The sequence below is a fragment of the Rhinolophus hipposideros genome, assembly GCF_964194185.1.
Source record: "Rhinolophus hipposideros genome assembly, chromosome: 1".
NCBI lineage: Eukaryota > Metazoa > Chordata > Mammalia > Chiroptera > Rhinolophidae > Rhinolophus > Rhinolophus hipposideros.
Genome location: NC_138047.1, coordinates 58,438,751 through 58,464,832, shown reverse-complemented (window position 1 = coordinate 58,464,832; position 26,082 = coordinate 58,438,751). Strand labels below are relative to the sequence as shown.

The window sequence follows — 26,082 nt, the reverse complement described above, 5'->3', positions numbered from 1 at the left end:
AAATAGATTTCACATGATCAAAATTTAGATGTAGCAATGAAGTAAATTTTAAAAAAGGTGTAGATTTCCTTTGACAAGTTAGTTTTGCTTCCCACTGCAGCAATGTCTACAATACTGTTTTCTTTTTTAATTAACTGTACAAGCAATTTTCTGCAACTATAAAAATGGTGCCAGAATTCAAGTGTAGTGCTGTATTTTCATTTTGTTACTGAAAACGTGGGAAATCATGGCTAAGTTCTGCTCTCCTTTGGAAGGGAGAAAAATGTAAGAAAATTGTTTAGTTTTCTATTTCAAAATCAATTTTATAGAAAATGTACCTACCAGATTTATGGTGTTTCATTTTTAGTTACATGAAATAAAAACATCTAAGATGATATAATTATTAAATTTGAAAATAACTTTTGTTAGTATCATCTATTATCATTACATGATTTTAAACTGCTGTGTTTCTTTCTATAAGTCAGCTAAAAGAACTATGGTAATTTATATACATCCACACTCTCAAATTAGTTTCTTTATGAGGCAGTAATGGTATATTTTGTTAAATAAATATCATATTGTTAAATAAATATACATCTTATTGGAAACCTCTATTTACCTCTATTGATGTTCCAAATAAAGACTATTTTACATTAAATAATATAATTAAACTGAAACATCAGTCTGAGAGTATTTGTCACCTGTTTCCTGGAAAAAATTAGGTTCTTAAATTTCATTGTAAAATTAATTGACATTTTTAGATGAACATAATCACAATTTAACAACTTCATTCGAAGTTAAATGGGTCCAGTTATGTTAAAAATCATCAAAAACTACATAAGCAAAAACCCTCTTAGAAAGTTCTAGGTATTAATAAGGAATTATATTTATACATGTTTTCTGTACATGGTGAGTTCATTCAATTAATTAATGTAGGTAACTTTATGCTTCAGTGAGCTTTAATTAAGTGCAATTGTGTATGGCCAGTAAACTAAAGATAAGTGTAATTTAAAGGTTTTGTTTTGTTTTAATTTTAGCTTGGCTTTAAATTTTGAAATTAATGAGTTCTGACTTGTATAATATATATTTGGTAGCTATCCTACTGTAACCTTCACATACTAATCAAATCAAACTAGGAGTACAAGATAAGCTATTATTTTTTAGTTAACATAAAACCACCAGCAGCATTAGCTTAATACAATATATGCATTAATTTAGCTTGTTGTTAATCATCATTAATATCATCATCTTTTCCTTGCCCATTTAGTAGTACATGTCTACTGTTCTCTTGTTTACAACTTTAATTTTTCGTGCATACTAGGAACTTGATATACAGTGCACAATTCTTAACAATATATTGGAATAAACTAGAGTATCAGTTTTGTGCCTATAAGGTGAGATGCCAGTTGGACAAGGCAAATCTTTGCTTGCAAAATATTATTGTTTCATTTACCCAAGAGAATTTTAATATAAAGTTTACAAGTTTCAAATGCTACAAGCATTTCATTTTATATTTTAAAAATCATACATTAAATGCAGAGAATGTTTAATCAAGTTATTGGTTTTATAATAAAACACTATACTAGAGTATATGCATGATGTTTTAATTGATGGATGGATTTTGCTTGTCATTATATATATATATATATGAATGACAAGCAAAATATATATATTATACATATAAAATACGTGTATAGTTTATTTCCATTAAAACAACGCAATCTGCTTCAGTGGTAGTAAGTCAATTTGTCAAGTTTCCACTTTGCATTTGTGCACCAAAATAAACTATACTTTTTGTAAAAAAGAAGTTTGTCAGTAGTCTCTGAAGGAAAAGAAAGATGCTTATATAGAAACCACAAACTTTCTGTGAACTCTTTTGCTCTTCCTATGAAAGACATACTTCTAAACATTAGCTATACCTTTTTTATTGCCACATTTCTGAAGATAAACACTTGTGTTTCATAGCACTCCGTAAAAATGATTACCTGAGAAAATAAATAAATCATATAAATTTTCTTAAGTAAAATTTTCCGTGATTTATGCCCAACATTCAGTATTTGGCTTGATAATTAAACGCCATTTTCAACACATCAAATTCCCAAATTAAGTTTCCCATATCTCCTGGCCAGCTTTTTAAAAATATACATAAAAAACTTTCCTTATAAAAGGGCAGATCTGTTCGCTGGAATGGTTTCCATTAAGATAGGAAACTCAAAGGGTGTTCTACTGAGTAATAAGAATATTTTTGACAGTGAGACTCGACATGGATAAGAGTTACACGATTCATCTCCTTCAGTTCTCCATGTTTATCTGGTAAGTGTGTTGAGTCCCGTGGATCTATCGAGTAGAGATAACAGAGGGTCATAGAAGAGGTATTTTAAGAACTCCAGTTTCATAGTATATGTTTCACAGACAGAATACAATGTTTTCATCCAGCTGTTCAAGAATTAGGTCAGGGGGTAGATAATAGCAGAAATGAAGGCAAGGCAGAATTAGATCTCAAGAAATGCTGCAAACTTAGTGTACTTGTACCTCTAATCTTCTTCCTGATCTCCAATTTTTAATTCAATCAAAAGTCCTTACACTTTCTCCTTAGTTTTAACCCATTATAACCCAGCCACCAAAGGGGTCGGATTCCATATAAAGTCATGAATTTACACACACAAACACACACACACATACACACGCACACACATACAAATCCCAGCTGAGCCTTTGGTGTGTTGAAGAGAATTTAAACAGTTTAAGATGTAGAACCAAACTTACATTATCTGAGGTATGGTAAAAAATATATAATAAAAATCAAAAGTGCAATGAATAAGAAAAATGAAAAAGAAATCCACATGTTACAAATGGGCTATAAACACATTTATAATTCATAAACTGCATGAAAATGGTTGTGTCATATTAATTAAAATAATAAAAGTAAGAAAATATGCTTAATGCAGAGGTACTTTAACAACAACCAAAAAAACCCAAAAAGTTAATAAAATATTTATCTGCATCAAAATATTCTTTAGAAACCAAAAATAAAAATGTATCATGTATGTTCTTTCAGGTTGATCTGTAAAAGTCAGAAAAATACATAGTCCATGCTGTTTAACTTTTTGAAAATAGAGTCCTAGTACGCACTAAGCATAAAGCAAAAAGGCTTTATGTCTTACTGAACTGAAGCAGTGTACTCCCGATATTAGTACAAAGAATTCCAGTTTAGTTCCTATCAGAAAACATTTTTGTTTCAGTCACACTGAAACAAATGACCTGACTTAACTATGTGGTAGTAGAGCTGAAGCTGTGTCCAAAAATTTTTCTTCAGAGCTGTAAAGACACCTACAGAAACTCCTGAGGAGAAAGTATGGTTTCTCACAAGGCCAAGATGAACATTATCCAAAACGAAACTTCAGTCTGTATTTCACTGTGTTGGGACTCCTCCTGGGTGTAGAAAGGGGAACCTTTGGCTTGACAGGATTAGGTGGCTTTTTCTTCTCAGGAACAGTAACTGTAAAAGAAAGTTCTGGTTGCTCCGACTGCTTGAATCTCGGCAGGAAGTGGGTAGAGATGTGCTGGGGTTTAACCCGGGGGCTGCAGCCTCGTTTAGCTTTCCCTCTTTTATTCAGTGCCACATACCACTCCCGTCCTGTTTTTTCAGTTCTGTGTATTACTGAGGCATAGGTATTATAGCTGTTTTCTTGAAATCGCTCCCTGAACTTGCAGTCATCTGTAAATTTGGCCTAGGGGAAAAAAAGAAATTTAAGCAGTAATAATATTTTCAGCATGTAATAAAATGAAGTCTTGTACTATAACAAAAAACCAATAATTCCTTCAACCCCTACTTTCTAGTACATTCTTTTATAAAGAAATATATGTCTCTTTTAAAGTTGCTTTAAAATTACTATTTTTGTTTTTATATTCCTATTTTATTCATCTTTGTAACACTTATTTCTGTTTACTATCTACTTAATGAAATAATATCAATGCATAGAAAAATGACAAGAGGAACTCTTTAATATATTTAAATTTGTTAGTATTTTTTAGTTACTTAAAAATTTGTAGATAAAAAATTAACTTTTAACTTTTTTTTTTTACTTCATAAGCCATCAAGAAAATAAATAAAATGAGATTACTAAGAAACAATTGTATAAAAAACATGAATTCATGTTCAGAAAAATGGGGTCATATTATTCCTTTGAAACAATGATACTTTCTCAGTGTTATCAGTGTGATTCATGGTGCTGAGAGAGGGGTAGCATACGGCCTTATTAATATTGCATGTGTTAGAGTTCTTTAGGAAAAAATATATCTTTACACAGTGATACAGGAGAGTATATTTGAAGAAAAAAATTACTTTTTGGAGTCACTAACAACACTTCAGCCAGATATCTAGCTATTTCTCTCTCTCTTTTTCTCCTTGAAATGCTCGTGGAAGAGTAGAAAAATCAGACAAGCATACATATATCACGGTGCACCTCGAAGAATGGAATGACGACAGAGGTACGCAGAGGGTACAATGATAGCACAGAGGAAGGGAATCTAAGAGGATTAAGGTGACCAGCAAGGCAGGTGAGCTGAGAAAGGTTTTTCAGGGAGTGGAGTGAGAACAGTGTGTTCATAGGTCAGCATGACACTACTGTAACTCAGTGTAACTTACACTTAGCATGCATGGGAGAAGAAACAAGGGGTGAAGTATACAAAGCAGGCCAGTACACGCTCTCTAAGGGCCTAGTTGAAGAAATTGAACAAATTGAAAGAATATGGTATGGGAGAAGAGCCTGAGCGTGGAGTCAGACAGACATTCCATCAAATACAAATACTGTCAATTGAGGTCTTAGCTTTAGGCTCCTTACAGCCACAGTTCTTACACATATAGGGCTATTACGAGAATAAAAATATTTTTCTAGGGAAAAGATCTGTACCTTTCATCAAACACAAGAGTCCATAACCCCCCAAGTATTAGAATTCCTACGCTAGACCAGAACACCTGGTTTCACAATTTCAGGGAGCACCATTTGTATAGAATTCCGGTGCTCAGAAATATCAAATGTTTTGATGCTTATATATAAAAACATTAAATATACATATAAGAAAAACACTTAATATATATATTAGGTTCTTACTTAACATCGTCAATAGGTTCTTGACAATGTGAAATTAAGCAAAAGGATACATAATGAAATCAACTTTACCATAGGCAAATGGGCATAAACAAGAGTTAAGTTCCTATGGCATATTTCTCATTACAAAAACATCACCATACTTCTAAATAAAGTCCCAAAACACTTCTAATATTAAACATGGAAAGAAATGTGAGCTATACAGACATTTAAGATTAATAAAAACAAGTAAGAGAATTTTTTCCAGAATTCTTTTCGAGGGTGACTGGAACCCATCCTGGCAGCTAAGGGCACACGGCAGAACCCACCCTGGACAGGATGCCTTTCCATCTCAGGGCGCAGTCACATCCGCACTCAGATGGAGACAATGTAGACACACTAATTCACCTCACATGCACATCTTTGGTATGTGAGGGGAAACCGGAGTCGCCAGAGAAAATCCATGCAGGCATGCGGAGAACATGCAAACTGCACAGACAGTGGGCCCAGCTGGGATTCAGTAGTTTTTCCCTCTACATCGTCACAACGAAACGACATTGAACACAATAAAGTTATTTGAAGAGATGTGGTATATGATATATTTTCTATATCAGACCAAGAGATTCTATACTGGAATTAAAAGTCCTTGCTTTTTCTAATAATGCCAAACTTTTCTTTGCAGTACAGATCACAACATTATAATCTGAAAGTCTAACACTGCAAGGCAATCCATGCAGATCTGTTGATGTGGCCACATGGAATTTTGACTTGTGCCAAGTACTGACAATAGCAGAAGACAACCAATTTCAGAGCATTCCCAACAGCACATTTATTTACCTTATGTATGAGGTCTGACAAACTTGTTGCAACAAAGTTGCTAACCTTTTCTGGTATCAGTGGGTTATTCATTATCAGTTTGTACCAACTGGATAAACAGTTATAACCAAGTTTACTATTTGGAAGGGCTGAAAAGGCTGCGTGAAAAATTAGATGACCTGAACATTTCACCAACAATTCACGGCTTTTGCATCATGACAATGCACCAGCTCACACGGCACTGTTTGTGAGAAGACTTTTTAGCCAGTAAACAAATAACTGCATTGGAACACCCTCCCTACTTATCTGATCTGACGTCCAATAACTTCTTTTTTTACCCAAAGATAAAGGGAATATTGAAAGGAAGACATTTTGATAACATTCAGGACATCAACGGTAATCCAACAAGAGCTCTGATAGCCATTCCAGAAAAAGGGTTCCAAAACTGTTTTGAAAGGTAAACTAGGCACTGGCGTAGGTACATAGCTTCCCAAGGGGAGCACATCAAAGGTGACCATAGTGATATTCAGCAATGAGGTATATAGCACTTTTTCTAGGATGAGTTCGCAAACTTAATTGTCCGATCTCATATGACAGTTTACCTAAGTTATTTACATTGAAATATAGGTCAATCAACAAAGCTCTTTATTTGGGGCCTAGGAAGCTATATATCTAAAACTTCCATAAGTCCACTGGTGGTTCTCCGGATTTGATCTCTAGCAGGCTGGAAGCAGGTGTTTTAAAGAATTACCATCTATGGCTTTCTGTCATCTTGTTGTAACCTACCAGTCTGTCTGGGCCTATGCTGATATCACTTTAGAAGAGCACACATTTGTTGTTCCTATTTTTTTATTATTATTTTTAAAAAGACTTCCTTGTAAGTCAAACGAAGATTTATCTATAGCTGCTTACCTTTAAAGGGACTGGGCTGTTCTTTCATTTAATTAGATAATCCCAATGTTTTATTAAAAAAAAAAAAGTTATAGCCATCTGGAATGTTTTCTGCTACATAAAAGGATAAGCATTTTAAAAAGGTATGGAGGGTTTCATTTTAAAAAGTAGCAGGTATATTTACCCTGCTTTAGATTTTTTTTCTTAAAATGCATTTGAAAAACATTTTTTAAATACATAATATATTATACCTTGACCTCACTTCTACCCCTGTTTCACAAAACTCCCTTTTCCTGAAATAGAGAAAGCAGTGATTGCTGTATTCAATTTTGACGGTTAGGTTTAAGTGTACTACATTATCTAACCTATTTTTTTTTTCCTAACAGTGTCAAAGAAAATAAAGAAAAACATGTCTTTTTTTTTTTTTTTTATTGATGTGGTACACACACACACACACACACACACACACACAAACACACACCACAGTGAATTAAACTTATAGCAATTCCACCTTAGGGTCTTCATATGATTGAGAGTTCACTGATGCCACCCGCTAAAATTATTCCATCTAAAGCCTTTCTCTTTTCTTCTTCAAAATTCATGTTCTAAAGTTCTGTCTTAAGATCAAAAATGGCTGTTCATGCTCAAGATTTTTCAGGGGTCACCTAACTGTCACAAGGGGTAGAGATGTTCAGAATCTGAGGACCCACATACTATTTGCTGTCCCTTAGTCATTCTAAATCCCACATTAAGCAGGAGTAAAGGCAGTCAGACTGTTTTGGCTTTCTTTAATTGACTTCTGATTTAATGTTTTGTCTGAAAAATTCCTCCAGCTATGATGGAATAGAACCATTTGAAACAAACATTTGAGTGAGTTTTTTCATCAGGAGCTCTAGTTTCTTCTTGAGGGATCGACTGTTCCTGTCAGTATTCCTGGCCTCGTTCAGGCAAGATGGTGACTCTGAGCAGTGTATCTCCTAATAACATACATGAAGCATCTTTATAGCTGACTCACTAAGCAGCATAGGTCTTCACTACAGGCATTTAAATACATATACATTCACCATTATATAATTTTGGATAATACATTTTCCAGGATACTTTTAATTTTTAAAAACTCCCTTGAATGATACATCCTTTAGCAAATCCATAGTTTTAATAATAGAACTGTATTATTTCCCTAGAAAAACTGAAGTTGACATAAAGACAGTTTCTACAGTTAAGCTGTGAAATAGAGGTGAATCAAATTTCAAATAAGCTGCTGAAATCAGGACCGCAACCCCTCATTGCCCTATCACCATCAGCCACTACAACAAAACCAATCATTAAAAATGTTCATAAAGCACCCCCATCTATGTTTCAAATTCCTTATTTCACAAATTTGTTCAACAGATGTTTATTGACTATATCACATGCCAGACACTGTGCTAGTTGCCACTTTTACAATGAAAAACAATACAGACATGGTCCTACCCATGTTCTTTGTTGACTTAAATTATCTTTGTTTTTCTCTTTAATTTCTCCTGATCTTGCAAATGTAAAAACAAGTTATATTCAATGGAACATTACTCAGCCATAAAAAAAGAATGAAATCTTGCCATTTGAGACAACATGGGTAGAGCTAGAGATTATTATGTTAAATGAAATAAGTTAAATGACAAAGACAAATACCATATAATTTCACTTATATGTGGAGCCTAAAAAACAAAACAAATGAACAAATAAAACGAAACAGAAACGAACTCATACAGAGAACTGTATATATGTTGCCAGAGGAGAAGGGGGTGGGAAGTTGGGCAAAATAGGGAAAAGAGATTAAGAACTACAAACATTCAGTTATAAAATAAATCATGGGATGTAATGTATAGCATAGGAAATAGAGTCATCAATACGGTAATAACTATCTGTGGTGTTAAGGGGTACTAGACTTATTGTGGAGATCACTTTGTAAGGTATATATATTGAATCACTATGTTGTACACCAGAAAATAATATAATATTGTATGTCAACTATAATTAAAAATAAGTTAAGAATAGTTAGATTAGCAAAAAATGTTACAATCAACAAGCCATAATTGCAAAATTAAAACGAAATGTTCAAATCAGCTAATTTCTACATCATTTAATATAGCCCCAATTGACAAAATAAATAAAGCTTAAAAATTTAAACTATTTTTGCTTGAATATCCAAATTATTCAGAGGAGGGGAAACACGGTGGTATTAAGGAAAACAAGAACTTTTGGATTAGAAGAACACTTTAACTTGATTGTACTCATCTCTTCACACAGGGAGGACACACAAAGGATATTTAGATGAAAGGTCAAATTAAGTTCACAGAAAGTAAAACTTTGGTTAACTGGGATATCCCCCCAAAAGACAAATTCTGCTTAATTGAAATCTGAGGGTCAATTAAACCAAACAGAAAATTCTCTCTAAAATGATATTTAAAAACTTTCTAAACCCTCTTAGTTTCTTAGTAAATATCACGTTGTATGATAATCAAGGATCTTGTAATGAATGAGTTGAGGCTATGCAAACCCGTACCAGTTCTCATTATATGCAACTACAGAAGTAAATATGCAGTCTATGAAAGTAATATAGAAAGAGGAGTGAATTTGAAGTAACACCAGTATAAACCTTGGTATTTGCTGGTATTTAATCAATTTTAAATCTTCCTTTCACTTTGTTTTCTTTGATTTGCCTCTTTCCCTTAACCCTTATGAAGTTAAGAAATAATTAACCAAATATAAATAATTAAAATGTTTTTATAGGCTGTAAGATTATTAAATAATTAAAATATTATTATACACTGTAATAAAAATAATTATAGACCAAACTGTGCTCTAAGCAAAGTTTCCTTGTGTACGCACCTCTACTTCTCTTTCCCCGGCATCCTTTACGTGCTTCTTGGTTTTTATCCCCACTCCCACCAGTGGGGTTGCCCCCGACAGGTGGCATTAACCCAGGCTGTTTTGTATGCTTGTGCAGGACGTTCCCTGCACGAGGAGCCCACCTTTGGTGGTGAGTGAAGGCTGAAAGTCAGACCCTGCTCCAAATGCTCCCAAGCAGAGTACCCCAGAACAGGGTAGCATGCACCCAAAGGGGCTGCCCTTTACTCTTTCCTATAGCATAAGTCTCATAAGAGTCAACTGTAGACATATCATGCATCTCCATCATGGCCATATTTCCTGCTGGGCCCTGGCCATCTCTCCATTCCATATCTCAGTTCCTCATACTGGGTAACCAAGGGACAATACAAGCTGGTTTCATAATAAACCAACCTGAGCTCATGTAGTGAAGGATACCAAGCACAGGATTTCTCCTCTGAATTTCATAAACTGACTTAGTTTACTGAGGGAGCTGGATCAAAATGCAGATTGCCCAGGCCCTGTCTCCGGAGATTGTGTTTTAGTAAGTCTGAGGTGAGACCCTGGGTTGGCGTCGTTCACCAGCATGCCATGTGATTTTGATGCAGGTGAGATGGAGACTACACTTGGAGAAACGTCAGATAGGAGTTTCCTTTCTGATGGTCTTAATTACTCAATAAAGCAGGGCTATTGAGTGCTACAAGGTGCCAGGTGTTTTATGTATATTATTTAGTTCTCACAATAATTCCACGACTATTAGGGTGTTATTATCTGATTTTCCAGTCAGAGAAGTAAAGAAAATGATTCATCTAAAGCCCCACATTTATCAAGTGCCAGGGTAGGCCTGTGACTTAAATCTCAGATCTTCTGATCCCTAGATTCAGGCTCTTTCCATAACACCCAAGGGCATCTCCTAGGCTTTTATATAGTTCCACCTGCCCTGAAGTTGCTCCATGTTAAAACACTGTTGAAAAACAAGTGCCACTCCTCAAACCATCAGAGAATATAATACCATCTCTTGCTTTAGGCTGAAATGGATCTCTGAAGCTACAAGTCACTTCATCACACCCAGATTTCCTCAACAAAATAAGCCCTCTAACCAGCTTTACATAGTGTGAAATTAAGGGAAAACTGGTATTTATTGTAAAGGCGGAATCCTGAACCCATTTTTGAGCCTGAATTACTACACGTTGCGTTTACTATATAAATGGAGAGCTCTTAGAGGGCCAGGGGAGTTTCTATTCAAGTGCCTTTAGGTAGCTCACGGTCTGAAAGAGTGGCGTGCTTAGTAAGTTATTTTTTCAGTAATGATGATAACTATTGCTCAAGCTTCCATTTCCTTATAGTTAACACACCCAGCTTTAGGGGCTGCCTCTTCTCCTCACTCTGCCCCCAGCACAGGAAGTCCAGTCCAGAATCTCATTCCGGGCAAGCCAGCTGGCACCCTCTGAAACCAGGAAAGGAAGACGTTCTCGTCCTCGCTTAGGGCTGATCAAGCATACATTCCATGGCTGTTTCGTAAACTCTGCAATTAGCTTTCCTTCCAAACATGATCCCTTAAAACCCTGAGAAACAAAAATAATTCCACCTCATGCTTCTCTCTGGATCTTTAAAATAAGCTCAAGTTTCTTCGCAATAGGCAATGAGCTATCATCCATACTTTATGAAAAGACTTAAGACTACACGATAATCACCTTTTCCGGGATTTTTTTTTTTTTAAGGAAAAAAACAAGATGAACAGTAGGGCTCTGAAAGAATTATGAGATTATGACCATAGGAAATCCTTGCCTCTTTAAGAGTTTGATCCTGGGAATTTTGCTTTCCAATTAGGTTCCTTGGGAAAAGGAGATAAGGGGCTACTGTATGCACAAAAAGTTTAGACCTAAAGAAAAAAAGGTCAATGATGAATAGGATTTGGGGCTGGTCTAAATATCTGAGGGGTCACAGCTGCCTGACCCCCAAATCAGAAACTCTTCTAAGAGAGATTGGGAATCATGAAACAGCTGCCTGAGAGCAAATTCAAGATCTTTTTTTAACATTAAATCCTGAATACTTTCCAGGCACTATTCAAAGTGTTTTATATGTATTATCTCATTTTAAATGCTCAACTATCACAATAGATTACTACTTTAATTTTCCTACTTTTAGAGCTGATAAAACCAAGGAATAGAAAGATTAAGTATAATGACAAAGTTTAATTTCGGCAGAATGGCACAGTCTAACCGTGCTCTTAACCACTACACTCAGGAAGGCCTTTCACTCTGACATCTGGACCCATCTCAGATAAATGCAGAAAGGCCCTCGATGGCACTTTCGATAAAGACAACAAACCTGAAGAGAGAGCAGGAACAGAGTGAGGAGGGATCAGGGACAGATTGGCAGGCAGAGCGAGAGAGACACAAAGAGAAGGGTGCTCAATTCTCCAGGGGACTCCGGCTTGGGAATGAGTGAGAAAGGTCCCAGTGAGGGCTCTGACTAGCCCTCATGACTCTTTGCGAAGCAATTACCTACTCCTACTCTGGATGATCCCCAAAACACTTTGAGAAGACCATACATCTTCATCCTTGTAAAGAATGCTGAAAAAACCTGCATGGTACGAATGTGTTAGCATTGTGTATTTAGAGTACACTCCCGAGGTTTTAAGGAGAGCTGCACATCGATTAGTATGCGTGTGTAGATTCAATGAGGGAGTGCAGGGATCAGTACAGACTGAAATGGTTGAGGTTCAAAGAAATTGTCTTCCCGAATTAACAAACTTAGCATGCAAAGGAAATCAACGTAAATGTTGCCTAAGTCTAGCCATTCTGGGCTGGTATTTCTGTTTACCACCTTTGCGTCCACAGATGAAGCATTTGCTCCATGAAGACTTCCTGTGAACACAACAGACCTCTCTTCTGTCTTAAAAAGTTCATCTTGAGAGGGGCTCCTGTACGAGTCATTATCACACTGAATAACCAACATTTGTAAAACTCCGTGACAAGTTCTGTGGTAGACACATCCCCTCCTTTCTAGATTTTTAAAATCAAGTATTGGAGATACAAAAGTAGATGGGATCTAAAGTATATGGGAGATACAAAAAGTAGATGGAGATACAAAAGATCTCCAAAAGAGCTAGGAATAAGACAGGGAGAGAGACGGAGGGAGGGAAACAAGCAAAAGATTCCAAGCATTCATTCTTTAAAATGTCATTTGAAAATATTATTAAAACCTGCAATTATTAATTCTTCTAAAATAATATGTGACAACAATGCAATTAGTTCCAAACAAAACAATATCTTCTTTTAAGCTAACTTTTACCTACCAAACATTATAGTGTTTAAAAAGAAAGAGAATTTTAAAAGGCTATAGTTCTGGTTAAATCACTTGTTAACTGCGTTAACTTAGGAAAATACTTAACATCTCCAAGACTCTTTTTTACCTAACTATATAATAAGGTAATGTGAGTGAGCTTTTAGAGAACTATGCAAATACAATATCTCTGTCTAGTAACTGATATATAATATTCTGATTGTTACTATAAAAGCAAAGTTAAAAAATTTAGTTATCCATGAATATTTCTCAATACCATATGGGTTTACTTGCTGCAGAATTATATGAATACTTTATATTTTTAGTTCACATTTACTTGTTTACTTTGTAAATAAACCCTAAAGGTACTCTTTATTAATTTTGTCCCAGTTTTATTGAGATATAGTTGGCATACAACATCGTGTAAATTTAAGATATACATGATTTTACACACACACAGCAGGTCCTCAAATAATGTTGTATTCTTCAACATCATTCTATTATAATGTTGATAAGAAAAAGAAATGTATTCCTGTCCAGGGCCACCGCCCGTGTGGAGTTTGCCCATTTTCACCCATGTCTAACTGGGTTTCCTCCAGGCACTCCAGTTTCCCCACATCCCAAAGAAGTGCACATGAGCTGAACTGATGTGTCTATATTGTTCCCATCTGAGTGTGGGTATGGGTGTGACTGTACCCTATGATGGAAGGGTGGGCATCCTGTTCAAGGTAGGGTCCCACCTGGTGCCCTGAGCTGCCAGGAGAAGCTCCCGCTGCCCTCGATTCTGAACTGTAATAGAATAAGCTGGATGGGAAGGAATTCTCTTGTTTACAGTAATCTGTCTTAAATGTCTGTATAGCTCACATTTCTATCTATTTTAATATTAGAAGTGTTTGGGGTCTTTATTTAGAAGTATGGTGATGTTTTTTGTAATGAGAAATATGCCACATGAATTCAACTCGTGCTGATATCAATTAGCCTATGGTATGTCTATATACAATGTACACATATAGTTCAAAATTATTGTAAATGTACTCTTTAAATGCCTCTGCACAATTATTTTAAAAAATCATGAATTTACACATTTAATCATAAAAGTATAAGGGTTTTTAGCCTTTCAGTGATGCAATTTTGTAAAACAACTAAATCAAATACTGTAATTCTACTTAAAGTTACAAGAACAATTTTCCAACATGTTTAAAGAGAAGCTGATAACAGGAAAGAAACCATCTGGGCATAAAACTGATAATTGCTGGGATTAATACTATTTCTAAATTCAACATCCTTAAAAATAAATCACTTCATAATTTAATTAGGTTTCCGTCTAGAAAAAAAGTGCTAATAAAAGCTCTGATAAAAGACAGTAGGCTTAGACAATCCGTTTAAAAGGAATCCACATAATCATAGAACTTCATTTTTTATCTACAATTCAGCTCAAAGTCATCAGAATGACTTTTGTATCAAAGAGCCTCAGTGAGTGACAAGAGCAAGACTTGCTTTGTACTGTTTAAAAGTCATTATTCCATGAAATAACTTTAGCCTGCCAAGATGAGAAAAAATAACAGATGCTGTTTTTGCATTATCTGCATTATTTCAGCCAGCCATCCTTAGACATTTGGGTCAAATTTCTGGAAATTTGTTACTTGCTTTTGACAGAGGAATCATGTATCCTAACCTCTCAGTTTGACCTTTCTAATTGGCATCCATTTGTAATACTTCGCTTTCTGTGGCAATTAGCCTTAAACTGGCCCAAATTTAGTCTAATTTTGTGCATGTACTGGGCCATGAATCTGATCATTTTAAAAAATTAAGATTTTCACCCAAAACAAACAAACCAATAAAAATTTTTTTACACGCACCTCACAGTATGATGCTTCAATTTTGAAGATGTTTCCATCTTTTTACAACTCTGAAGTTAACTGAGGAAAAGTCATTAAGTGCACATGTGTTTGATCATTGTTTTCTATTCTGTATGTAGATTTTTCAAAATCAAATTTTTAGTAAAATGGTATGTCCTACTTTCACAAAACAATGCAGAAATTTGCCCTTTAATATGACAAAAAAAATCAAACAGCAATTATTTTATGAATACCATATTATAGCTTGCTAGAATATAATAAACCAGCCCAGAAAATGAAATAGGTAAATCTTTTTATAATTCTTGCAATGGATGATTAAAGAGGTTAACAAAGGTTTTCAATTTATATTAATAAACTGAGATTTTAGTAGTTTATTATATTTAAATTATCACATAATAAGTAATATTTTTGAGCACTTACAATGTGCCAAATTCTAATCTAAGACTTTTATGTGTATTATCTCATTTAATTCTCAAATAACTAAAAATATCTGGAATTCTACTGTCTTCTCCAAGAGATATTAACAAACCAACTTTGGATGCTAGGGAAAGGAAAATTGAGTCTTACACGTTTAACCAAGTGAAATTCTCATTGAATTTTTTTAAAGGTCTGTACAGTAGAAATCATAAATAGTTAATTCCAATAAGAATTAAAGGAAATAAGAATTAAAGAACTAGCACTGAAGAAAACTTGCTTTTTAAAATGATTAATGTAACAAAACTTAATATACTACAAAAAAAGTATAAATCACTTTTAAGTGCTGTGCCTACGTACTAATACAAATTAACAGAATCTGTGAGTAGGAAAACTAAACTAAGCATATTATCTTTAAAATGTATTATTGCCTTCCAAGCAATCAACATTTTCAGAACAAAAATAGAAATCTATAATTTATAAATTGATTACAAAATGTGTAAGTGGTCTGAAGAAATGTTTACAAGAGCAAAATTAAGTTTTTATAGTTTTAAGAACTGTTTTTGATGTGACAAAAAGGCAAGATGAGAATTCTGGAATGAACTGAATAAAATTTCGCTATGAAATGTCAAAGTTTTCTCATTCTTGGTTTCCTCCCTCCATACTTAGCAATATGAAAATATGTTGTATAAGTTAGACCCATTTTTGACATCATAATAGCTTGTAAAATTAAATACGAACCTGGGCAACTAAACACACACACACACACCATAAACATGCAAATTTAAATTGTTACATAATACATTATTTCCATACTATTTCTTCTCACTTGGACAATGTTTAAGAAATAAATAATGGCAATCACTTTGCAAATGTTATTTTCAAATACACGTACCCTTAAAATTTTTTGTGGACTCTATCTTTCCAAGTAAATAAAATATTTACATGATTACTCACACAAACATACACAATTCTCTTGGTTAAATGTACATATAATTTTACAAAAACAAAAAAACATTAAGTTCTCTGGTCAAATTTTCCTATCTACTAATTTAGAAAATTACTTAATTCTATTTTACAAATGTAAAATCTCCATAATGCTTTTAACAAATATAAAGTGGTTCTACTTACACTTGCATGGAGTTTTCCTTTTTTTGACATCGCTAAAAATTTGTTGCTGAAAACTCCTCGTATTCCTACAATCCCCTGAGACACAGCAAATATTTCCAAAATACCTAGGATGACAGAAATCCCAAAATAAAACACAGACTCCTCCATAAACCATTGTGAAGAACTGAATTGCTACATAAATTCTTTCCATTCTTTATTATGGTGATTTTTAAAAAAGAATTTAACATTTTTGATATTCAATATGTAAAAAAAAGGCTAGCACTCAAGTGTTTATTTAAAATGATAGATTTCAAGATTCAAAAATGTAGTTCTGCTTCATTAGTAATTCTTTTTTTCTTACAAATGATGTCACTTTTAGTAAACAGTATATTGAGTTTGAAACAGAATCTTTTCAAATTCTAAAGGACCTGAAAGAACTTTTAAAAATATTTTTCAAAATAATTCTCATGCATTGCTTTTCTATCAGAGATAATACACTACTTTTAATATTAAAGCACATAAAATTTGTACTCAAGATTAGTATAAACTGTTGAAAGCCTTGAAAATAATACTTATTTACACAAAAGAAATCCCTCTTCTCAAATTATCATAATTATAAAAGTACAAATCAATGTATACCATATTTTGAGTAGCTCATTTAAAGATTACACATAACAAGATACTAAAAGCATTATAAATAATTTGGTATTATTGGCTCAATGAAATGTTTAATGGATTATGGATTATGGCTTGAGACATCTTGCATTTTAAATGACTGTTCTGGAAAAAATTTAATGAGGTATTTTATTACATTATTGCTTATATTTGGTATTTCATAGTTAATATTATCAAGTCAAAGTCTCTCTGTCTTCTATAATTTGAAAGCCCACATCCTTAGATCAAGAGAATCATGCACCACAATTCACAGAGTACTTTAAGAAATGATACTCCTAGTCTGTATATAATTGGAATTTCTGCTGGTTTATCACAGAGTCATACACTTTATATGAACACGAGAAAAGCATACTGCTTTTTGATAATTGCTTACATTAAATTAAAAAAAAAAGAAAACATAATATAGTTCACTAGAGCTAGTGAAAAGGGACCTGTCTTAGGAAGAAAATAACAAAGATGGCAGAACAAGGGGAAAAAATTTCAACATTTTAATCTATAATATTTTGAGCATATATACTAATTAAGATCTCATTGATCTGCTCATTTTCTATGGATTTCGTCTCCTGGCATTGGGGGGGTAGACTGGGGAGTCACTGACAATGGTCTGAGCCAGGTTTCAGCCTGTCTCTTAACCCCCTTACTCTGACTCTCACAGAGTTGGAAAAGCAAGGTAAAAAATGAGGACTTAGTTTATCCGATAAGTTGTCAAGTTTACTAATAAACCTAGATATACAGAAAAAAAAAAAAAAAAAAAAGATCTCAATAGGACTCTGCTGAATAGAAATTCACGTGACTTTCTTGAAATAACAATCTCCCACTGGAGTATTTGAAGTACATACAAAATTATTCAATTTACGAAAGTAGTATATTGTGGATACACATATATGATTTGTACCGTGTTTCCCTGAAAATAAGACCTAGCCGGACAATCAGCTCTGACATGCATCTTTTAGAGCAAAAATTAACATAAGATCTGGTCTTATTTTATTATAATGTAAGACGGGGTCTATTATGATATATGATATGATGTGATGTGATGTGATATGATATGATATGATATGATATGATATGATATGATATGATATAATGTAATACTGGATCTTATATTAATTTTTGCTCCAAAAGATGCATTAGAGCTGATTGTTCAGCTAGGTCTTATTTTCAGGGAAACACGGTATAAATACATATGAATCTTTATTGAGCACTTGTGTTTCACAATGTGAGCTAATGCCTGTAACTATATTAAATACTGCCCCTTATTTATTCAATTTGATTTCTTAATATTTGATCGGAAAGTTTATGGAAGAAAGGGGTAGCAGAACTATTAGTTTTGTTTAAGTGTTCTTAGCCCAGAGTAAACAAAACACATCTCAAGAAAATTGCAGTTACCAATTAGTGGATGTTTCTTCAAAAGGAAAAAAAATAAGAAACTATTAGAACGGAACTACTTTTGCTTTAGAAAGAAACTGCTGTCTCATAAATTATTTTTTGCAAAACGTTGAAAATACCATTTACAATAGATTTTGCTGTATAAATTATGACTGTGATGAACACCCAAAGATCTAGAAGCATTATCATGTTATCAAATAGTAACAAAACACACAGAATGCTTTGTAAAGTTAAACACACTACAAGATGTTAACATGTTTAATAGCATTTAACAAATCATGACTAGAAATCTGATATAAAGTTATATTTCTATCAAAATTATAGAATGACATTGAAAACAGCATTAAAGATTTTGTGTATTTGGGAGACGGGCGATGTAATTGTGAATACTGGGTAAATGTGTTAAAAAGCGAGATGGGGAGAACATGAGAAATTGTCCATGTGTGGATTGATAGCTGCAAAAGATACAATATGGAGTTCATAGAAAAGGAGAGTTGGTTGTATGTTTCCCCCAACTTACTCATGACTACATTAAGAGGTTTTTTTAATTCCATTTTCTGGAAAATTACCTGGTTTTGTGAAAAAAAAAATACATGGCAGCATGAAAGATAAAATTCTCATTAAGTATATGTGTTTGCTTGCTAACATTTAAGAGGTCAAAACAAAACTCTATAAATAGTTGTTTAGTGGGAATACTGCTTTGCCTATGTAAACGATTGTTGTCTGACAATTAACATTCTATTTTTAAGACCAATTTTCTTTTAACTTATTTACTAACACACGTTACATTCTGCATGTATATATGAGTATGTTATGTAAAATTTGCATTGTAATGAATTTCATATATGAGGAAGATGAAATAATGTATGTGAAAGTGTTCTTTTATTACATACTGCATGGTTTCTTTTCTTGTAAGTTCCATTATAAAAATGACAGCTTGCCTGAGAATTAAAGGATTTTGTCATTTTAAAAACTTTATATATACATGTAACACACATTAGAAACATGGTAATCTTTGGTGACCGTAACAAATGCTGTTTCTTAGGCATGGTAGAGGAAAAAAACTGATTGAAATGCTGTTAAGGGGGAAAAGGAAGTGAAACGGTAAAGACAACTCCTCTAAAAAAATAATATTTAATTGAAAGCTTCAAAAATATACTTTTACATATATCATTCTGTTTAAAATTATGACAAATACAGAGGAAAAAGATGAGGTTAAATGAAATATTTTTTTTACACATGTAACTTTGGTATGATTTTCTAAATCTTAATGTAATTATGGCATAATATTGTGAACACTGTTAAGATCAGAATTTCCAAAGTAATTTCAACGTCTTTTTTTTTCTAGAATATTGGAGCAGATTCTACAAGTCCCACAATTCAACTTTCTGCCCTCCCTAGAGATCACTATGCTTTTACATGCCAAATATCTGTAACTCACTAAAGATTCTGCATAATATTTTAAACCCATGTATATTAAATCATACATATATAAATCCCAAGGAACATTTCTCTAAAACTGATTTTTTTTTTCATTTCAGTAATTTCCTGACTCTTCTTACCCTGTTTCCCCGAAAATAAGATTTAGCCAGACAATCAGCTCTAATGAGTCTTTTGGAACAAAAATTAATATAAAACCCAGTATTGTATTATATTATATGATGTTATATTATATTATATAAGACCCGGTCTTATATTATAGTAAAATAAGACCAGGCTTTATATATTATATTATATAAGACCAGGTCTTATAGTAAAATAAGATAAGACTAGTTCTTATATTAATTTTTGCTCCGAAAGATGCATTAGAGCTGATTGTCCAGCTAGGTATTATTTTCGGGGAAACACGGTACTAGGAGTCAGTAATAATAAATTTGATGGGAATTTACAATTTACACTGTGGATGCCAAGATGGCATACTTTGTGGAAGGCTAAATGTGTCTTACAGATCACAGGTAATCAATGAATGTTAAGCTAAATTGGATTGTTTTCTTTGACTTCACTACCTCTCCTTCCCTTTTCAGGGTACCCCATATACACAAGTCTACGGACACACGTTTTAGTACTCTCCTGCTATTAATATTTTCGCCCTCACCTGTTTGGGGAGTGGGACAAGGGGAAAAGATCAGTATAAATTAATTCACATTAAAGTGCTAGTGACAATGTGTTATTTTTCCTAGGGTATTCACATTTAAGAGGATCAAAAGAAAAGGGCGCCCTTTTCTTTTGATCCTCTTAAATGTGAATACCCTAGGAAAAATAACACATTGTCACTAGCACTTTAATAAGAATTAATTTATACAATAAATAAATAAATAAAAGGAAAGGGCAGTGCTGAGAGAAGGAATTCTCTCAGTGGAATTTTGGGATTGACATCTAGGTTGAAAGAGGCAAGCACTTAATGTCTTTCAGATTATACACACACTGTTTAATTCACTTATTTACCACATGGACATGCAATTCAAAGTAAATTAATTTCAATAAGAAAATATATACCTAGATTTCTTAGTTACTTAGTCCCTTCCAAATTTTTTTTAATACAACAGGACTCTACTAATGATGGCTGATATAATTAGATAGACTTCTCCCTTCTCTCTTTTTGTAGTGAATAAGACACAGATAGTCAATATATTCAGAAGCTTTCAACAGCACATCTGAAAAATCTGAAAAGAAAAATAATTTAAAACTGAAGGTTCTCTACTTACGTCCATACAGCAACAGATAGGCTGCATCATTACCAAATCTATCTTAAAATACCCAGTTCAGCAGTCTTCATTAATTAGACTAGTAACAAATTTTACACTTGAGTTCTTCCATACAGTAGATACAGATTCTGGTTTATCTAGTTTTGCGGGACTATATAAAGGTTGACCCTACATGACAACAAAATTGATAGTGAACTAAGATTTTTAAAAATAGGTAAAACTGAGGATTCAGTTTAGTCAAAATATATGATAGAAATTTTCATATTTTATGTGAACACTTTAGTTTTGTGTAACCATAGCCTTAATCTTTTGCTCCCTAAATTTACAATTACTTAATTGCCTATTTTTCAGTGACCCAATGTAAATCAGCAGAAGCATTGTATTGAAACTAAACTTGAAAGCATAAAACTTAAAGCAACACCTTTGTTTCTATTCAATAGTTGGATTTCATTATCTATCTTGTTCATCTTTCTTCATCCTTCCCTAGGATTTCCCCATAGTAAGAGTTTACGTGAAATGAACTCAATTCTTTGTTCTGTCTTCAAAACTTGGGATAACTATTGTACAAGAGAACTAAGAATATATTAAATAATATATCTTAACTAAACAAATTATATTTCAGAAATCTATGGCCAGTGTGTACTTCTGATGGTGAAACTAGAAAATACTGTTTGCAAAAATGTTAATGTCAAATGATAGTTGGGAAACATATATGTATATGCAAATTATATATATATATATTTGTCTGTTCTGGCAAATATTACAGAAAACTATTGAGTTTAAAAGAACACAATGGCAAAGTTTTGACTTTTCTAAAGTAGCAAGCTGTGACAAAAAATGTTTTTTTATTATTGCTCACTCAGACAGTAGAATTAGATGATGTGGTAAAACTCTGATGTACTCTTTATGGATCTCTATGATTCCAGCTCTCCATGTCTCTTGTGAGACTTAGACAAATGTTTTCTCATATACTCTCACTAAAAATCCATGATCAGAACCTTAGTTTACATATGTCTCAGGAAACCATCAAGTGCTATGCCTTCAAAGAGGTATATGACCAACTGTAATTAACTTACTTCTGTTTTTCTTTCACAGGGCAGAGATTCATTTTAAATTTCCAAATTGTATATTATCCTACTAACCATGACATATTCCATGAATTTTTCATGGATCAATGGTAGCGAACTCTTATGAAATAATATTAAACACTCCAGACATCACAAAGCAGAAAATCACCATGATTTGAACACTTACATTATGAGAAAACCTTTGGAAGGCAAAAACAAACAAACAACAAACCCCCAATTAAACCAAAAGTGATCAAAATATCAAGTTGGTGAGTTACCTATACTATATTGGGTGCACGAATAAATGAATGAATGAATGAATGATTGCAAGCCATGTGAAACATACAGACTAAAGTCTGAAAGGCTATTGTAAACTGGAATGAATTAGGCAAGTGTTAGTGAAATTAAGGAAGTTCTTTTAGGCACTGTTTAGTAAACTCTCCTGTTCTTTTGTAGACATCCTTCAAAGCAGATTTTAAAATAAATTGTACCTTGGGAATAACATATTGGTCAATGTCTTCTTTAGCTGGGTTTATTGTTTGGTGAGCTGTTTTCACTTTTCTTCCTATGTTTTTCTACAACTGCCCCTTGGGTAAGGCCTAAGCTGCAAAAAATACTTGTCTATATGGTTTCTTCCAAGAAAAGAGGGTGAATATCTTGGAAACAAGTCTGGTTTTCAGAGATCACTAACACACCCAAACCCACCCCAGACACATTCTTTTACTCCCCTGGGATCCAAACTGCTGCTTGAGGCATGCTAACTTTAGGTTTTCCCCCTTAGAACACAGAAGTTATCCTCTGTTGGTGCTGATTTTCTGGATAAGCTATAAAAAGACCAAAACAGAAAAGGTTTTCACATAAGAGAAAGGAGGAAAGATTTCCTAGAAGTGGACAATGAGCTCTGATGTCTGATGGAGTAAAGAGCTGGGTTGGACAAAAAGAGGACACATTGAAATACAGAAATACACAAAAACCCTCCCTGCTCCTAAAAATCTCAGAAAATTCCTTCACCCTAACAGACCTTGCCCTTTATCACCGAAGATGGTGAGTTGTTTGATAAGAGTAAAATGAACCTTAAAAACATAGAAACAGGCTGCTCTAAGAAGCGTGTGGGTGGCGCTGGGACTCGCTGGGACGGATGTGGAAGGCCACCTCACCACGTGCCAGCCTCACAGCCAGCTGGAGCTGCACAGCCCGAATGACTTGTCAGGGACAGGGGGCGGGCAGGACCCGCTCCTCTTCTGGCGGGAACCTCCAGATCTGTCTCACCCCGCCTCCTGATTCCCCAGGAGGAGACTTGCCTGCTTGCCACCCTACGAATGTGGACACCTCCAAGCCCGCCCCTCTGTGGCGCCGGCGATCCTCCGGAGCTTGGGGAGGACGCCCAATGGCCCGTGGGGTCCTTGGTTTGAGAAGGAACAAGTTACCAGCTTCAGCTTCCTCGATCTTACACAAGGAATTTATACACTCAGCAAATTAAGTGTGCAATTTCTGTGGGCCACGCATTGCTCTAGGCAGAAGGAAAGCAATAGTGGTCAAAACAATGAAACTTACAGAGGGTGGAGATTGAAGTACACCTGGGAGCTACCAGGTTCACACTTGAGAGCCGCGTGCCCACGAGCAGTGCCGTCTGCTGACCAGGTTTCCGCTCTCCCTGGTATTTCAGAGGCCGGGGCTGTGGTTCTATCCCGAGGGCTAATTCTCTGGGGCAGCTGTCTGGCCCTACCTACCGAGGTAAAGCCTCGCAGAGATTGCCTCAGTCCCGCACACAACCCCAACCCCAAACCATCTCTCCCCTAAAGGCAGTGAGAGGAAGCTGTATAGCGTCAGTGACATTCTAGAAACGCAGGCAGGGTGCAAGGGCAAAGAAGATGAGAAAGGAGGGAAAGAGAGACAGCCAAAGGGAAAACTCAGAGAATTTAAAACTTGGGCTTAAGAAACACCTACACAGTTTGCACCTATACCGAATTGAACCTCTTCTGAATTTCTTCTAAAATAAAGAACTTTCCCCTAATTGTCTTGTGGGACCAAACGCTGGCCACTCTTCCTAACAAGGTGTTGTCTGGGTCTCAAAATACTAAACGTTGCTAAATCCAGCTACAGAGTTAACAATGCAAATGTCCATCACGTCGCCCTCTCCAAACGTGTCCAGTTTTAGAGATTACTGTCTTCTCCGAGGCAGAGTATTTCTGGTCTCCCCTTAGGATACGTGCAAACATGTAAACACAATAGACATGCCTATTCATACATCATATATTATTTGGGGGGTTATGGTGACAGTTCAGGGGAGATAAGATTTGATTCTTCTAAAAAATAACTTTCAGCGATGGGCTGGAAAAAGAGATGCACTTTGATGCCTAATGAAAAATACTAGCTTAGTAAAACAGAAGCAGAAAGTAAACAGAAACTAACCGAGAAAGATTTTTGTTTTTTTCTCCAGGCACGGGCTGGAGGTCCTCTTTGAGACCAAGGTAAACTGGAAACAAGGTGCCTGTCTGTGCACCAGCCCCCGGATAGCCTACACTTCAGGAATCGCCATTCCTTACACCCACGAGTGGGGTGCGCGTGTGCGCACCCCACAGACGCATCTCCACCCAACGCGCCCGGCGATTTCGAGGGGTCAGATGGGTCCCAGCAGCCAGGGCTTCGAAAGGTGCGCTGATGGCCCAGGGAATAACCGGTTGTCCCTCCCGAGTCTACCGCCGCCGCTTAGGATGTGTTTCGCAGGAGAGCGAGCAACTTACTTAACATATTGGCTTCGTGGGAGCCATTGACTTTGCCGTCCGGGTAGATCTGCAGATGGAAACCGATGCCCACTCTGCAGTAGAGGCTGCCGGTCCGGCGCCCGGAGGGTGTCCACTGGAAACTGCTCTGCTCCAAGCCGCTTCCTTGGCTGCCCAGAGAAGCCGCGGAGGGAGAGGACGTGGAGGAAGAAGAGGCAGGCGTGCTACTGCTGCTCTGGCGGCGGCTGGCGCCTCCCGGGTTCCTATCAGTGGCAACGGATCCCGGTTGCCCTTTGGGGGCGAGGCGCTTCTCCCCGTGAGCCCAGGCGCTGAGAATCAGGTGGCTGAGGAAGAGGAGGACGAAGGACAAGCTCATTCTTCCAGTAGCGGGGGTCCTAAGTACATCTTGTAGGGCTGGTTCTGGGCTCTGGAGCCCCGGTGCGGCTGCGTGCCTCTGGCGCTGCCCCCCTCGCCGCACTGGGTGGACATAGCCTCAGGGAAGAGAGAGGGAGAGGGGGAGAGAGAGAGGCCACCCGAACGGATCTCGGAGCTGGCACTGGGATATTTATAACGCCAGTGATCTCACTGCTCGGTGCACGCCTGAGACGCTTCCCCTCACCCGCCGCTTTGTGTACTCTCCGGCGGGTGCCGGGAGAGAGCCTGGCGGTCCCGGGGGCGGGGGTGTGGAGGAGGGAGGGGATGAGGGAAGGGAGGGGGAGGAGAAGCCCAGAGGAAAGGAGCTGCACCCCGACCCCGGGCACGCGCACACCAGGGCCACGCACCCCAGCGGTTCTCACGCGCCACACAGCCACCCTCGGACTAGAGCCAACCCTGCGCGGAATTCAGCTTTGCGAGCGTGGAGTCCTCTCGGGGCAGCGAAGGAAATGGGGGGTTAAAACGTGGAGGTGAGTTCTCGTCCTCTCAACCTCTGCGCACGCCTGCGTCCTAGCGAAGCACTCTTGTCTACCCGGGACCCAATGTCCAGGTTCTCTTCCCGGTATCCAGCGGATCCCTTTCGCAACTCTGGCCCTGGCAATCCCTGGGGAACTGCGTCCCTCCAGGAGATCCCACTGCTTCAAGTGCTTCGGCGGGGAACCAAGCAAGGATTCGCAGCTCCACTTGGGAAGGCTTTGGTGTGGCCCGGTTGGAGGAGAAGGCTGTTTTCTGTCGTGTGGTGGTGGCTGTCACTGATTTATTTAAGAGTTAAG

The 26,082-nt window shown here is 36.0% G+C and overlaps 1 protein-coding gene across 3 annotated transcripts; it reads right to left on the bottom strand.

Annotated features, from left to right (window-relative positions):
- Positions 1 to 1,890: 1,890 nt before the first annotated feature.
- FGF5 (fibroblast growth factor 5) lies at positions 1,891 to 25,873 on the bottom strand. 3 transcript variants are annotated; one of them, XM_081047606.1, is made up of 4 exons: positions 25,657 to 25,873; positions 24,896 to 25,218; positions 16,337 to 16,440; positions 2,700 to 3,710 (listed from the first exon to the last, which is right to left on the bottom strand). In XM_081047606.1, the coding sequence occupies exons 2-4, from the start codon at positions 24,900 to 24,902 to the stop codon at positions 3,363 to 3,365; spliced, it is 459 nt and encodes a 152-aa protein (XP_080903732.1). In that variant the 5' UTR covers positions 24,903 to 25,218; positions 25,657 to 25,873; the 3' UTR covers positions 2,700 to 3,362. The 3 variants fall into 3 exon arrangements, with proteins under 3 accessions (XP_080903731.1, XP_080903733.1, XP_080903732.1); XM_081047605.1 differs by having other exon boundaries at positions 1,891 to 3,710; positions 24,896 to 25,699; XM_081047607.1 differs by lacking the exons at positions 16,337 to 16,440; positions 25,657 to 25,873 and having other exon boundaries at positions 2,698 to 3,710; positions 24,896 to 25,507.
- Positions 25,874 to 26,082: the final 209 nt, after the last annotated feature.

Coding starts and splice junctions, on each gene's coding strand:
- FGF5 (XM_081047605.1), bottom strand. CDS start 25,250: ATGAGCTTGTCCTTCGTCCTCCTCTTCCTCAGCCACCTGATTCTCAGC. Junction 16,441..24,895: donor CCACGAAGCCAATATGTTAA/GTAAGTTGCTCG, acceptor CTGTCATCCTAG/GTATTTTGGAAATATTTGCT. Junction 3,711..16,336: donor AAGGAAAACTCCATGCAAGT/GTAAGTAGAACC, acceptor TTTTTCCCCTAG/GCCAAATTTACAGATGACTG.